The sequence below is a fragment of the Lampris incognitus genome, chromosome 1 (genome assembly GCF_029633865.1).
Source record: "Lampris incognitus isolate fLamInc1 chromosome 1, fLamInc1.hap2, whole genome shotgun sequence".
NCBI classification, from domain to species: domain Eukaryota; kingdom Metazoa; phylum Chordata; class Actinopteri; order Lampriformes; family Lampridae; genus Lampris; species Lampris incognitus.
Window position 1 is genome coordinate 89118581 of NC_079211.1, and position 16860 is coordinate 89135440.

Genomic DNA, 16860 nt, shown 5'->3' on the forward strand with positions numbered 1-16860 from the left:
GGTTTGTCCCTAACCATTTTCCTGAGTTCACGCCTGAGTGCTGCTTCTCTTAAACCCTCAATAAACCGGTCTCTGAGCACAGTTTTCTCATTAGGTATTACATCTGTGGACTGTTTCACTACAGAGCTCAAAATCTGGGATAGTGCATGGGAGTAGTCACGGAGGTCTTCTCCATCAGTTTGGTTACGGTTGTAAAAGGTCTGCAAAAGCTGTGTGGAACTGCGCTTTTCCCCAAATGCATTGCTCAGGTAAGAGTATAAATCACTGGGCCCCACTGACTGACCCCTCATGCATAGTCGCACCTCTTCCAATGCAGGGCCACGCAATAGAGATAGTATATAGTCACATTGTTCTTCTGTTGTTTGCTCTCTGTATCTTAAAACCCTTTCAACCTCTTCAATAAACTCTTCGACAGATCTCCTGTCTGTACCACACTCCCCACTAAATGCTTGGATCTGGCGTTCTCTTGGAACGTAGATGTATGAACGTGTGGGTGCACTGTTATCACTTGCTCTCTGAGCCCTTGCTTCACCATTTAACCTGGTCAGCTCATCTCGCAGTCTGGCGAGCCCTTGCATGGTGGTCTGCATTTCTTTTTTAGCACCTTCACCTATACCCATTATGCCACCTGAGGTGTGGCCATTATCATTACGTGAACTCCCTTCATCACCAGAATCACTAGACATAATGATATATTAATCTTTACTCAGTCCAGTATAAATGAGGATATTTAGTTCAAAACCTGGTTCAAGGATACTACAAGGACAGTCTTTAACTTGGAGCCTTGCTGGATCTTGATCTTTGTAGCTGAAGTTAGCGCTGGAGTCCTCTGCGCTGGTACGGCTGAGTCGTGTGAAACAGGAAGCACCAGAACCTCTTAGAGGCCCTCACGTCGTCTCTCGCTGGTCACCACCTCCACAGCAGGATGGCTTCAGACTCAACACCAACGGACGTCACCAGCAATCTTCACCACTGCCGTATTTTTTTTAAGTAAAAATAAGCCACTCTGTTGCCAATTTAAAAAAAAATGTTTTAGCTACACCCCACTCCTGGTACCAAAATTATGTAGCCCGTGGAATTAGATACCACACAGGACACAATTACTTCCGGGGTTCTTGTAGCTTTAATTTTATAGTTTGAACCTTCGAATGCAGATCGTTTTACTGAGTGCATACATTCCTGTGTCTTTCGAGCAAACAGCTCATAAATGTTCACAGATGTGGCAAGTTTAACAGAAAATATTTTAAAAAGGGAAATAATAAATACAAAATACGGTGCAAAATACGGTGCAAAATACGGCAGTGGACTATGTACGTTAAACAGGGTTTAACAAAGACATGTGGAACTTCCTGAAGATCGCGCAACTTCTCACTCTGTCAGTTACCTTTAAACAGAATTAAAATGCATATAAAACCTTTACATCCCAAATACAATGGCATGGTGTGGCTTTATTCACGCCAACATTACCTTGTCATGCCTGCAATGGCGAACAGCGGTCGACGGCTCGCGCCCAAAATCACCGAACATCAACTCCAGTAGCGTCTAAATCAAACCATCTTGTCAAATTACCGACATACAATATTGTTTGGAATAATGTTACAGGTATATTTCACAAGATATTTACCCTTACTTACTACGGAGTCAGAGCACTGTCACACCGCAATCTTCAGGCGCTCCACACAAGAAAAAAAGAAAGAATACCCAAGATGCACTTGGATAACTTGCACGGAGTTACAATAAAAGTCCGCCACTGTCACTTACTGGTCAAAACATGCAATGACAACCAAAACTATAAAAATACACTCACAATCTGCCTCACAATTTAAATACATCAAATGACATTTTACATGGCTTGACAGTGTAACAATTACATATATTAACAGTTAAACTATACTAAATTTAAGTGGAAAATCTTTTAACATATTTAACAGATTTACCACCCGGCTACATTATCATCATCTGACCATCGACCTCATAAGTTTATTTTTGTGTCAGCCTTTCCACTTTCATTTATTTTATTTTATTCCTCTTATTTACTCTTTTTTGCATTGTATTTATTATATTTAGACTATGATTATTGCTTCTTGTGTTTTGACTCTCCGCTGTACTGAAACTCTGACAATGTTATTGTTGCAATGTAAAAAACGATTGTACATGATAGAAAAAACGAATAAGTAAAGTATGTTTAAAAAACGCCTTGACCACTGCGGCCCCTGTCTCTTTAAGAAACTGGCCCCGCCCCTTTCTCACTGCTGTGTGGCCAGCGGACCCGTCACTCTCAGCTGTGCGCTCTGATTGGTTTAGAGGGGGGCTTCCTGTGTAGATTCATTGAGCGAGGGAGTTGAAAAGAAAAAGTGTACTTTTAGGGCGACAAAGAGAGAGAGACGGACAGAGAGACAGAGAGACAGAGACAGAGAGACGGGGGGGGGGCAGGCTGGGCTGCTGTTTCTGAACGGCTGGGCGGGAAGAGAGGATCGTGGAAGAGGACGAGGGAGGAAATGCAGCGTGTTACCCAGTAGAACCCTGCGGTCCCCGAGGCAGAACACAACAGCGAGGTCTACCCTTAAACTACCGTGAGTAGAATTTATACTACTACTACCCCCCCCCCCGCGCGCTGTGTGTGTGTGTGTGTGTGTGTGTGTGTCTGTCTGTCTGTCTGTCTGTCTCGCTGTGTCTCTCTCTGTCTTTCTGTCTCTGTCTCTCTCTCGCTGTGTGTGTGTGTGTGTGTGTGTGTGTGTGTGTGTGTGTGTGTCTGTGTGTGTGTGTCAATTCAATTGAAAGGACTTTGTTGGCATGAACGTTTTACAGCAATGTTGCCAAAGCATCAAAACTACAGTTTGAACGATACACAGTAACACTAATGATGAACATCAACACACCATTGTAACGATCCGTAAAGAAACAATGACACAGCCATGACAATAGAGAAACAGAAGTAGATCAGAAGGTGGAGCATGGGGGGTGAGGAGACTACAGCTGCCATGTGTTATGCTGCTTGTCCCTCAGGCTGTCACATGACCTGACACGTTTTGGTCTGGTCAGAGAGTGTGTCCAAGTCATTTTGGTCTGGTCAGAGAGTGTGTCCAAGTCATTTTAGTCTGGTCAGAGGGTGTGCCATGTCATTTTGGTCTGGTCAGAGAGTGTGTCCAAGTCATTTTGGTCTGGTCAGAGAGTGTGTCCAAGTCATGTTGGTCTGGTCAGAGAGTGTGTCCAAGTCATTTTGGTCTGGTCAGAGAGTGTGTCCAAGTCATTTCGGTCTGGTCAGAGGGTGTGTCCAAGTCATTTCGGTCTGGTCAGAGGGTGTGTCCAAGTCATTTCGGTCTGGTCAGAGAGTGTGTCCAAGTCATTTTGGTCTGGTCAAGAGAGTGTGTCCAAGTAATTTCGGTCTGGTCAGAGAGTGTGTCCAAGTCATTTCAGTCTGGTCAGAGAGTGTGTCCGAGTCATTTTAGTCTGGTCAGAGGGTGTGTCCAAGTCATTTCGGTCTGGTCAGAGAGTGTGTCCAAGTCATTTCGGTCTGGTCAGAAAGTGTGTCCAAGTCATTTCGGTCTGGTCAGAGAGTGTGTCCAAGTCATTTTAGTCTGGTCAGAGGGTGTGTCCAAGTCATTTCGGTCTGGTCAGAGAGTGTGTCCGAGTCATTTCGGTCTGGTCAGAGAGTGTGTCCGAGTCATTTCGGTCTGGTCAGAGAGTGTGTCCGAGTCATTTCGGTCTGGTCAGAGAGTGTGTCCGAGTCATTTTAGTCTGGTCAGAGGGTGTGTCCGAGTCATTTCGGTCTGGTCAGAGAGTGTGTCCGAGTCATTTCGGTCTGGTCAGAGAGTGTGTCCGAGTCATTTCGGTCTGGTCAGAGAGTGTGTCCGAGTCATTTCGGTCTGGTCAGAGAGTGTGTCCGAGTCATTTCGGTCTGGTCAGAGAGTGTGTCCGAGTCATTTCGGTCTGGTCAGAGAGTGTGTCCAAGTCATTTCGGTCTGGTCAGAGAGTGTGTCCAAGTCATTTTAGTCTGGTCAGAGAGTTTGTCCAAGTCATTTTGGTCTGGTCAGAGGGTGTGTCCAAGTCATTTTGGTCTGGTCAGAGGGTGTGTCCAAGTCATTTTGGTCTGATCAGAGAGTGTGTCCAAGTCATTTTGGTCTGGTCAGAGAATGTGTCCAAGTCATTTTGGTCTGGTCAGAGAGTGTGTTGAAGTCTTGGAATTTACATTTAATTTTTGTAAAGTACTTTGTTCATAAGGCTTCGTATGTGCTACACTGTAGCAAGAAGTGTTGCTCTGTCTCCACCTGTCTCTCTGGACAGAGCTGACACAGCCTGTCTTCTCTGGGCAGCAGGTCTGCCTGTGTCGGCCAGTCTCTGTGATCACTGAGTCTGTACATAGTCAATGTCTTCCTCAGTTTCTGGTCAGTCACGGTGGTCAGTAGTCTGCCATCATGTACCGTCTGTTTAGAGCCAAGTAACATTGAAGTTTGCTTTGAGTTTTTGTGATAGATGTCCAGTGGTTAATGTAACTTTATTTGTCTTCAGCTATAATTTGGTTGGGCCAGATTGTGTGAGGGCTGTCCTGATGACTTGTGCTGCTGGCTGAGCTGAGCCTTAGGACCAGCTGGCTGAGGGGGCTCCTCTCTTTGTTTTCCTCTTGGTATCTGAGAGCTTTGTGATGGTAGGAGTTGGGGTCACTTGCTTTTAGGTGTCGATAGAATTTGATTGCTCTTTTTTTGCATCGTTATTAACAGGGGAAACTGGCCCAGTTCTGCTCGGCATCCATTGTTGGGTGTGTTCCTGTGTACTCTGAGAATGCTCTTGCAAATCTCAGTGTGCAGGGTTTCGATTGGGTGTTTGTCCCATTTTTCAAAGTCTTGATTTACAAGAGGACCCCACACTTCACTACCATATAGTAACATTGGTTCAGTTATGGATTTGAATATTTTGAGCCATATTCTAACAGGTATGTCAATGTTTGAAGACTTTTTTATAGTATAGAAAGCCCTTCTTCCCTTGTCTCTGACATCATTAATAGTGAGATTGAAATTTCCTGTAGAGGTAATTATTGGCCCCAAATATATGTAGCTGTGTGTGTGTTCTATGTCAGTGGAGCCTCATAAGAACCTGTTTGGGTTTCCCTGACACCTGGGTCGTTTCTGGAAGATCATGATTCTAGTCTTTTTCAGATTAACTGTCAGAGCCCAGGTCTGACAGAAGTTTTGCAGATGATCCAGTTGCTGTTGTAATGCCTCCTTAGATGGAGCTAATAATATTAGATCATCTGCAAAAAGTAGGCATTTAATTTCTGTGTCAGAGAGGGTGACACCAGGGATATCTGATTTTTCTAGAGATTTTGCCAGTTCATCAATATAAATGTTAAACGGGGTGGGGCTGAGACTGCAGCCCTGTTTCACACCCCTACTTTGGGGGAAAAAAAAATCTGTTTCCATATTGACAATTTACAGCGCATTTATTATTTTCTGTTTTATAGGATGTTTTTTTATTGCATAGGAAGCTCTTCAGGCTTTCTCTTTAAGTGCATTCACTGCCAGACCAAAGCTCCCCGAGACACTGACCCTCAGTCCCACTGACCCTCAGTCCCACTGACCCTCAGTCCAACTGACCCTCAGTCCCACTGACCCTCAGTCCCACTGGCCCTCATTCCCACTGACCCTCATTCCCACTGACCCTCAGTTCAACTGGCCCTCAGTCCAACTGACCCTCAGTCCCACTGACCCTCAGTCCCACTGGCCCTCAGTCCAACTGACCCTCAGTCCAACTGGCCCTCAGTCCAACTGACCCTCAGTCCCACTGACCCTCAGTCCAACTGGCCCTCAGTCCCACTGACCCCCAGTCCCACTGACCCTCAGTCCAACTGGCCCTCAGTCCAACTGACCCTCAGTCCCACTGACCCTCAGTCCCACTGACCCTCAGTCCAACTGGCCCTCAGTCCAACTGACCCTCAGTCCCACTGGCCCTCAGTCCAACTGGCCCTCAGTCCAACTGACCCTCAGTCCAACTGGCCCTCAGTCCCACTGACCCTCAGTCCCACTGACCCTCAGTCCAACTGGCCCTCAGTCCAACTGACCCTCAGTCCAACTGGCCCTCAGTCCCACTGACCCTCAGTCCCACTGGCCCTCAGTCCAACTGGCCCTCAGTCCAACTGACCCTCAGTCCAACTGGCCCTCAGTCCCACTGACCCTCAGTCCAACTGGCCCTCAGTCCCACTGACCCTCAGTCCCACTGACCCTCAGTCAAACTGGCCCTCAGTCCAACTGACCCTCAGTCCCACTGACCCTCAGTCCAACTGGCCCTCAGTCCAACTGACCCTCAGTCCCACTGACCCTTAGTCCAACTGGCCCTCAGTCCAACTGACCCTCAGTCCCACTGACCCTCAGTCCCAGGTCATCATAACTTAACGTGTGCTCTAGGGTGGTGTTACCTAGAGTAAATAGGTGTCTACCTTCCTGACACCTGGGCTTCTTCTGGAGGATCATAACTTATATCTTTTTTAAATTTACTGCCAAGGAAACTTAAAAAAAACTGTCTGTCTGTCTCTCTCTCACTCACTGTGTGTGTGTCTCTCTCTGTCTCTCTGTCTCTGTCTCTCGCTGTGTGTGTGTGTGTGTCTCTCTCTCTCTGGCTCTCTCTCTCTCTGTCTGTCTGTCTGTCTGTCTGTCTGTCTGTCTGTCTCTCTCTCACTCTGTGTGTGTGTGTCTCTCTCTGTCTGTCTGTCTCTGTCAGCATACACACTGTCCTCTCTGCTGCTAGATGATAGGAGGCCCTCCTGTCCTACATGATGTTCTGAATAAAGACGTGTGTCACTCTGCTGAGTTCCACACAAAAACCATCCAACTTGTAGCTTCAAAACACCAATCTGTGTTTTATTTGACAATATGTAATGGAGGTATAGCTCCATAAATAACTGAAGAGTTTTAGCCGTAAAATAAGTGTTTTGTGTCTTTCTTAACCAATGATGATTAGCGGATCATCCGTCTCCATCTCTTCCTGTCCTCTGTCACACCAGCCACCTGCATGTCCTCCCTCACCACATCCATAAACCTCCTCTTTGGCCCCTTCCTCTTCTCCTCTTCCCTGGCAGCTCCATATTCAGCATCCTTCTCCCAATATACCCAGCATCTCTCCTCCACACATGTCCAAACCATCTCAGTCTTGTCTCTCTTGCTTTGTCTCCAAACTGTCCAACCTGAGCTGTCCCTCTAATATAATCGTTCCTAATCCTGTCCTTCTTCATCACTCCCAATGAAAATCTTATCATCTTCATCTCTGCCACCTCCAGCTCCACCTCCTGTCTTTTAATCAGTGCCACTGTCTCCAAACCATACAACATAGCTGGTCTCACAACCATCCTGTCAACCTTCCCTTTAACTCTTGCTGATACCCTTCTGTCACACATCACTCCTGACACTCTTCTCCACCCACTCCACCCTCCCTGCACTCTCTTCTTCACCTCTCTCCTGCACTCCCCGTTACTTTGGACAGTTGACCCCAAGTATTTAAACTCATCACCTTCATCACCTCTACTCATTGCATCCTCACCATTCCACTGTCCTCCCTCTCATTCACGCATAGGTATTCTGTCTTGCTCCTACTGACTTTCACTCCTCTTCTCTGCAGTGCATACCTCCACCTCTCCAGGCAGCATCCAGTTCTGTTGTTCATGTTTTGGTAGTGGGGTGACCCTTTAGTTGATATTTGAATTAAGGATTGTACCTTTAGGGGTAGACCGAGGCTCTGACACTGGCAGGGTTGGGGGTTCTCATCCGTGTGTCAGACCATCAGGCTGTTTCTTCACATCATGCAAATGGAGAAGGTCCAGCAGACTCAGCTCACAGATCAGACCAGATGTCTTCACATGCTACTAGCAGTATGGACAGCCATGTGGGTTTTGGGTTTTGGGTTTTGGGTCAGAGGTCATTTCGCTGATGTCATGTCTCCACAGCTCCTGCTGCTCCTGATCACTGTCGAGGAGCTGCAGGGGCAGTAGCACTGGTCAGACTGGGACACGACAGAACCAGAAACTAGAGTCTAACGGGACAGAACAGATGGAGTAGAACAGCAAATAGATTAATAGAGGACAGTAGATGTGTTTTCTACTGTGTTGTATGAGATAAATGAGTGGGCTTTACTGAGGTCACACTTCCACAGTGATCCTCTCATATACATTAGTGATCCTGCCATACATGGTCTATAGCCGCTTAGTCCATTGCGAAGTTGCAGGGGGTTGGAGTGTATCCCAGCATGCATTGGGCAAAAGACAGGGGGACACCCTGGACAGATGATCTGTCCAGGGTGTCCCCCTGTCTCCATCGCAAAGTCTCACACACTCACATATACACACATACATGCACACACACATACACATGCATGGGGAGACCATGGGAACACCACAGACTGTGCTAATGGCTAAACCACCATGAGGCCCTAGATCCCTGAACCTCAATAAGCGGCCCGCGGGCCAGGTCCGGTCTGCGACAGCCAAATGTCGGCCCACGCCGACCCATTGTCACTAACACACCTGTCGTAACATGTGAAATAAAGTGCGAGTTGCTCTTCTTTATTCTGACCACACCTCACACCGTACACTTGACCTGTGCCATAGAGGACGTAGACGTAAGACCTACTCCACGCTCTCTACGGTCCTTGACTAGACAGAGCCACTCACCAGCAAAGTCACAGATAATCCATAACTGTCCGAAACCAAGAACATGGCAAAAGCACAAAGTCGACCAGGAAAACCGCCAGTTCAAATCTGACTGGACTGATCTGTCTTGTTTTATTATACCGGACCACGCCAATGCCAAACCGACATGCCTGATATGCATGCAGACCGTAGCTGTCTGCACAGCAGATGATCTCAAGCGGCACTTCAACACTATGCATGCTTCCAGTTTTAATGCCACCTACCCTACAAAATCACATCACCACAGATAACAAACAACAAATATGATAATGTCAAACAAGCAGTCCGTTTCTACCATCTGTAAATCAGCATCGGCACAAGAGAATGCAGCAGGGCTGTCACGATCATGAAAGTTTAGCTGACGGTTAATTGTCATACAAATAATTACGATTAATGATTTAATTGTATTTTTTTGATCATTTTATGCCACTATTGCAGTATAAGCCCAATCATGGTTTGTTTTGTTTTTTTTTGGACTTCCCCCTTTTTCTTCCCAATTGTATCCGTCCAAGTACCCCCCTCTGCTGATCTGGGAGGGCTGCAGACTACCACGTGTCTCCTCCCATACATGTGGGGTCACCAGCCGCTTCTTTTCACCTGACAGTGAGGAGTTTCGCCAGGGGGACGTAGCGCGTGGGAGGATCACGCTATTCCCCCCCAGTCCCCCCTGAACAGATGCCCCGACCGACCAGAGGAGGCGCTAGTGCAGCGACCAGGACACATACCCACATCCGGCCTCCCACCCACAGACACAGCCAATTGTGTCAGTAGGGACGCCCGACCAAGCCGGAGGCAACACGGGGACTCGAACCGGAGATCCCCGTGTTGGTAGGCAACGGAACAGACCACCAGGCCCCCCGGACGCCCGTCCTCATGTCTTTGATCCGTGTGGCCCATGTGTAAAGGCAGAGAGCCAGAGCACAGCTGTATTCTAAATACATAGGACAGTAAACTCGAACTTGCTTCTGAACTTGGAATCTGCTCGGTCTTGTTCTCCTCGTGGAGTTTCTGGGGTACGTCCTTCTTCTTCATGGTGTTCACCGGCGGTTGGCAAACAATGAAATGGTGCATTACCGCCACTAGCTGGTATGGAGCATGGATCAGAATGTCTGTTAATTATGCTACCCCCCCAAAAAAAAATCTCAAATCTTCTTAATTAAATTAGTTACTTTAAGAAACTGAAATAAGATTTTATAACACTCAGCTGCATTCTTCTGTAGAATAGCTACTAAATCAAATTGTACTTTTATTTTTCTGAGACTCTGAGTCAGGCGCCGTCTTTCTGCCTCATATTTGTAACAATATATCATACCATGATCTGTTGTTTCTTCTGGCCCACAGTAGTCACATCTACCTGGATTGTGTTTGCCTATTTTGAAAAGTGTACTGTTTAGTCCGGTGTGTCCTGATGTGAGTCTTGAAGTTATTGTCTCATGTCTCCTGTTCCTTCCTGCACACCTCATTTCTCCCACTGTCCTTTGACCTGTGTAAAACCACCGTCCTTTCCTCTCTTCCTCCCGTTGCTTTTGCCACCTTTCCTTCAGTCTGTGCTTGATGATGCTGTTTATTTCTGTATTGTTTAAAGTAACTACCAAATCAATGTGATTGTGTTTTGTAGCCTTCTTTTTAACCTTATCTGCTTCTACTTCATTTCCCTCAGTGCCAATGTGTGTACCCAGAGAAATGATACCGTAGGACCCATCATTTGAGTTCTGCATCATGTTTGTTGTACCTCGAGTGATATATCTGGTCGGCTGTCTGAATGACTGCATTGCAAACTGGCTAGTGATGAACTGGGGTCTGAACAAATAATTGTTCTCAGCGGTCTTGTTTCCTGTATCCCCTGCACTGCTAACAATACTGCAAGCATTTCTGTTGTGTGTACGGGCATTTCCTCATTGACCCCTTTCCCTACTGTAATGTGAAATTCTGGAACAAAGATTTCTGCTCCTGCTTTATTTACTGAACTCGTTGATGCATCCGTGTAAATCTGAACGTAACTGGTGATTATCACTATAAGCCTGTGTGGCATGCGAATCATAATTAAACTCGTTATCTTTATTCTTCTTTCCTAGTAGTGTCAAATCTACGGTGGCATCTGGAAGTATCCAAGGTGGTGTTGCTGGCAGAGGCGCCGTTGGACTAATAATCTACTAATGTTTAATGATCTACTTCAAGTTCTGCTGCTTTCTGTGTCATTGTCCATCCCAAGCTTTTTGTGTCCCTCCTCTCCTTTTCCCAACAAGGGGTTAAAGTGTCTAGTGTTGGATGATCCTGGCTATGGCCCTGTAAATTAACCCAGTAGTTCAAGGACAGCTGTATCCTTCTCATTTCTAGTGGCATGTCTCCCATTTCCACCTGCAGTGCTGCTGCTGGGCTTGTTTAAATGCACCTGTGCTCGTCTCAAAGCCTGATACTGCATCTTGTCTCATTTCTTTAGAGAAGTGTTCGCTGCTGACCCACACACCACACAGCCATAATCTAATACTGACCCAATTAAACCGCTGTATATGGCCTTCAAAGCAGTTCTGCCTGCCCCCCATTCACTCCCAACTAAACACCTCATCACACTTAGTACCCTCTTACATTTGCCCACTACTTTCTGAATAGGTATAAACCATGTAAGTCTGTCATTGAACCATATTCCTAAAAACTTAGTGTTTCACTCTTTCCAATTCTTGATTATAACATTTTAGTTTTATTTCATTATCAGTTCTTTTCCTTGTAAAGAACACTGTCTTTGTCTTATCAACTGAAAATTTAAAACCCCATTTATATGACCTTTCTTCTGCTTTCATAATAGCCCCCTGCAGTCTCTTTGTAATGAATCCCACATTTATTCCCCTCTTGCAAATTGCCCCATCATCTGCAAAAAGCGAAAGGCCCATCTCATTCTCCATTCCCCTAAATACATCATTTACCATTATGGAAAACAGTAAAGGGCTTACTATGCTTCCTTGAGGTATTCCATTTTCAACAACAAAGTTTGCTGAATATTTCTTTCCTATTCTAACTTGTATTGATCTTCCTTGCAAAAAGTCCTTAATCCATCTATATATTCTACCTTTGATACCTAATTTACAAAGTCTGATTAATAATCCCTCCCCGGCACATCATATCGTATGCCTTCTCTGCATCAAAGAAGACAGCCACTACACTTTCTCTGTTTGTCTGTGCTTTTCTAATTTCGTGTTCTAAACATACAGCTGGATCCATGGTATATCCTCCTCTCCTGAAGCCACTCTGGTATTTAGATATATAACCTTTACTTTCTATATAATATGCTAACCTTTCATTTCTCATCTTTTCCATTATTTTGCATATGTTGGATGTTAAAGCATTTGGTCTATAATTCTCTGGGTTTGTACAATCCTTTGCTGGTTTACGTACTGGAATTACAACAGCCTCCTTCCAGCTTTGTGGCAATTTCCCACCCTCCCAAACTTTATTATATAGTTCCAATAAAATGCCCTTTGATGCTTCGCTAAGATGGTGTATCGTTAAATAACAGATCGGCTCTTTTCCTGGTGCTGACATGTTTCTTGAGAGAGCGGTCTGGTTCTGTCTTTGTAAATGGCTTGTTTAATAGGTCATTGGAGTCTTCTTCTAGCTGTGATAGCTCTTCATTCTCTGCTATTGTATTTTCCCTCCCTCTTTTCCCTTCCTCACTAATATTGCTGGAACTGTGAATTTTATCAAAAGTTTTTGCCAGCATCTTTGCCTTCTCTTCATCTCACTGCTGTTACTTCACCATCATTTAGCACTGCGTACCCGTATTCTCTTTTGACCCCATTCCTTCTTTTTATCATTCTCCAAATTTTAGCAATTTCTGTTTCCCTTTGGTTTACTTCCTGTTTCCATGTGAGAGGGTTTAGGGCCTCTCTGTGTGCTGATTTGCTGCTCTCTACCCAGGCTGATATAATCAACCAATAGGAAAGCAGAGATTGATCTACGATAGTAATGGTTTACATCCCGCTTCCAGACCCACGTGACAGCCCGTCTGGCCAATCGGAGGGAGCTATTGAACATGATGAGCCGGAAACACGAGGAGCTGGAGGGTCGCCTCGACAACATGCTATCACTCATTGCCATGGAAACGCAGGAGATCAAAGAGCTGGAGCAACAGCTGACGGATGGTAAAGACAAACTGACCAATCCTCATTCCTCATTCAAAAGGAAGGCTGACCAATCACAGAGCAGCTCTCAGATTAGAGCTCGCGTCATAGTTTGGTAAAAGTATCAGGACAGTTTTAAGCTTTTGAATTATTTTAGTTGTTCTAAGCAGTAACTGGAAAAAATTTTTTTTTACACATATACTTCCAGATATTTCCATTTTTTAGCAGACCTGTATGACGAGATGCACTCCTAAACATTATAGACCAGTTCTGAAGAAACGAGATCATAATCTAAAGTCCAAGTCCAAGGCTTTTATTGTCATGAGCGCACCAAGACAGCATGCAAGAAAATGTTGCAGGCTCTGAAATTATTTGACCTAGAGCTCTACACACAACGTCTCACAACATGCAATTGTGTGTGTGTGTGTGTGTGTGTGTGTGTGTGTGTGTGTGTGTGTGTGTGTGTGTGTGTGTGTGTGTGTGTGTGTGTGTGTGTGTGTGAACTAGCCGGCATCCTACATTCCGGATCAGAATAAACTAGACGGACAATACTGACAAACAAGTGGTTATTAGCGCGCACGAGTCGCGCGCGCACCCCGACAGTCAGCGTCGCTCCGCGGGTTGCGCGCATCGCAACGCGACCGTCCCCCCGTCTGCAAGACGTCAACATACTTCAGATCGGCCGCTGCGTGTTAGGACGTGTGGACTGTTTAGCCAGATCGCATGACGTCATCAGGGACCCGCTGTTGCAGCTGACAGTCTTCCGGTTTTGGAGGGGGAGAGAACCCGACGGAAAGTCGGAGCGGACCTTTGAACTGTGGAGGGCGTGACGTCACAATTGAGCTGGGGTTAAGTGTCTGGGATTGGAGGGGTGCTTGGGGCTATGATAGATATTTATGGTGTTGTGTAATGAACTGAGTAATTGTCTTTGGATAGAGTTGTTTATTGTCAGATGTTGGATGTATTTCATCATGTTTAAACAGAGAAAGTATATTGTTGTAGTTGATTGGTTTGAGTAAAGTGCAGGTTTGGGTTAGGGGAGATTGGTCTGAGGTGAGCAGGGGTCAACACCTGTGTGTAGGCCAGGAACTCTGAATGCCAGGATGGATTGTTATCTTCTGAGTTTAATTATTGAAGGTACATTGCAGTTTAAAGTTTAGTTAGGAATTGAGGTTATATCGGGAGTTTTATTTGTTTTGTTTTTTTGTTTGTGTCTGTAGCCAGCTTGGCTACAGTGTGTATATACATATGCACACCGATCAGCCAAAACATTAAACCCCCTGACAGGTGACACTGATTAACTCGCTACAGTGGCGCGTGTCGGGGGTGGGGCACATCAGGCAGCAGGTGAAGTGGGCGGGTTGGAAGCAGGAGAAATGGGCAAGTGTAAGGATGTGAGCGACTTTGACAAGGGCCAAATTGTGACGGCTACATGACAGGGTCAGAGCCTCTCCAAAACGACAGGTCTTGTGGGGTGTTCCCGGTATGCGGTGGTCAGTACATAGCATAAGTGGTCTAAGGAAGGACTACCGGTGCTTCGGCGACATGCGGGGTCATGGATGCCCAGGGTTCATTGATGTGCATGGTGAGTGAAGGCTAGTCCGTCTGCTGTAGCTCAAATTAGTGAAAAAGTGGGGTGCCCCGGTGGCTCACCTGGCAGAGTGTGTGTACCACATAAGGCTGAGTTTTTGCCGCAGCGACCTAGGTTTGAATCCGGCCCGGGCCCTTTGCTGCATGGCGTCCCCGCTCTCTCGTCTGCCTATCCGGTCTCGCTCTACTATCACTTATTAAATAAAGGCGGGAAATGCCACACACAAAAAGAAAGCTGAAAAGTTAATGCTGATGTGTGACACCTCATAGACGGGTGTCAGAACACGCGGTGCATCACAACTTGCTGCGTATGGGGCTGCATAGCCGCAGACGGGTCAGAGAGCCCCTGATGACCCCTGTCCACTGCCGAAAGCACCTACAATGGGCACGTGAGCCTCAGGACTGCACAGTGGAGCGATGGAAGAAGGTTGCCTGGTCTGATGAATCACATTTCTTTTACATGATGTGGATGGCGGCGGCACAGTGGTGCAGTGGTTAGCGCGGTCGCCTCACGGCAAGAAGGTCCTGGGTTCGAGCCCCGGGGTAGTTCAACCTTGGGGGTCGTCCTGGCTCGTCCTCTGTGTGGAGTTTGGAGGTTCTCCCGTGTCTGCGTGGGTTTCCTCCAGGGTCTCCGGTTTCTTCCCACGGTCCAAACACATGTAGGTCAGGTGAACCAGCTGTACTAGATTGTCCCTAGGTGTGTGTGTGTGTGTGTGTGGGCCCTGTGATGGCCTGTCCAGCGTGTCTCCCCGCCTGCTGCCCAATGACTGCTGTGATAGGCTCCAGCATCCCCGCCACCCTGAGAGCAGGATAAGTGGTTCAGATAATCGATGGATGGATGGATGGGACGCGAACGCATCGGGTTCGAGTCCCGGCTGTGGCGACGGTTCCCGGACTGCCCCCCTGAATTCGCTGCATTGGTGTCAGAAGCGGGATGGTGAGATCGGGAAGGCCCTTGAGGCCATCGGAAGCGTTTCCCGAAGGAGGAGGGGAGGGGGGTAGTGTAACGTATACCAATAAGTAGACGCGTTAGCCGCCAGGATCCTTTAGTCGACTGGTTAACGTTGTCGCCCGTGGTGCGGAATACACGAGTTCGCGTCCCGGCTGTGACGGTCCGGCTGGGCTGCCCCCCGAACTCGCCACACTGCTGAGGCGAAGTTTTATTTTCAAGAGCAAATACTTGGCATTATATTTGAAAATTAGATTGAATATACCGTCCATCACTTTTGCTCAGTAAGAACAACTGTCTCGCTAACAGCAGCACAAGCACTCTGGCATATTGAGGGCTGTGAAGGATTCATCAGATGTGTCCTCCAAGTTTGAATGAAAGTGGTCTGAAGCGGTCTTTTAAATGAGACATTCCTGTTCAGGCAAGCCCAGAAAAACGTCCGGTCACTCTTTATTTTAGGGGGTCACAGGGGGTAATTTCCTAGTAATAAGGTGTAATTATCACGTAATTTCTTAGAAATAAGGTTGAAATTACCTTGTAATTTGGGTTAGGGTTAGGGAGGGTAAGGGTTAGCTGTAAAATTACCTGTAAAAACTACCACCTTATTTCTAACAAATTACAAGGTCATTTCAACCTTATTTCTAAGAAATTATGTGATAATTACCACCTTATTACTAGGTAATTTCCGACCCCCTAAAATAAAGTGTTACCAAACATCCTTCATGTTGATACACAGCCTATGTCATTTTATTCCATGTTGATGGAGGTCTTTGTCCTCTTTATCCTCTTTCTTCTCTCTCAGGTCAGATCCTCGCCAATGAAGCTCTCCAGAGAGACTTGGAGGGAATCATCTCCAGCCTGCAGGAATACCTGAGAGAGCTTAGAGAGCAGGCAAGGAGCCTGTCTGTCTGTCTGTCTGTCTGTCTGTCTGTCTGTCTGTCTGTCTGTCTGTCTGTCTGTCCGTCTGTCTATGATAAGTGTTTATAACAATAATTAATTGAATTTGTATGGCGCTTCTCATCTACGGAGACCGATTTCAGAGCGCTTCACATACAAGAGACTAGTAAATATATATATGTATATATCAAATATTATATATAGCAAATATAGTAAATATATATATATATAATAAAACAAAAGGTAAAAAGATATAAGAGCCACGTGGGTAACATAGCGGTCTATTCTGTTGCCTACCACCACGGGGATCGCCGGTTTGAATCCCCGTGTTACCTCCGGCTTGGTCGGGCGTCCCTACAGACACAATTGGCCATGTCTGCGGGGGGGAAGCCAGATGTGGGTATGTGTCCTGGTCGCTGCACTAGCGCCTCCCCTGGCCTGTTCAGGGGGGGGGGACTGGGGGAATAGTGTGATCCTCCCACGCGCTACGCCCCCCTGGTGAAACTCCTCACTGTCAGGTGAAAAGAAGCAGCTGGCGACTCCACATGTATGGGAGGAGGCATGTGGTAGTCTGCAGCCCTCCCCGGATCGGCAGAGGGGGTGGAGCAGAGACCCGGACGGCTTGGAAGAGTGGGGTA

At 46.5% G+C, this 16860-nt stretch overlaps 1 protein-coding gene across 1 annotated transcript in view; it reads left to right on the forward strand.

The window, feature by feature from the left end:
• The first annotated feature begins 2434 nt into the window (after positions 1-2434).
• LOC130111123 (centriolin-like) overlaps positions 2435-16860 on the forward strand; it is a 43407-nt gene continuing 28981 nt past the window's right edge. Inside the window, exons 1-3 of the mRNA XM_056278174.1 lie at positions 2435-2573; positions 12654-12807; positions 16128-16216. Of these exons, the coding sequence (XP_056134149.1) occupies positions 12699-12807; positions 16128-16216 (198 nt within the window). The 5' untranslated portion in view covers positions 2435-2573; positions 12654-12698. The remainder of the gene's footprint in view (positions 2574-12653; positions 12808-16127; positions 16217-16860) is intronic.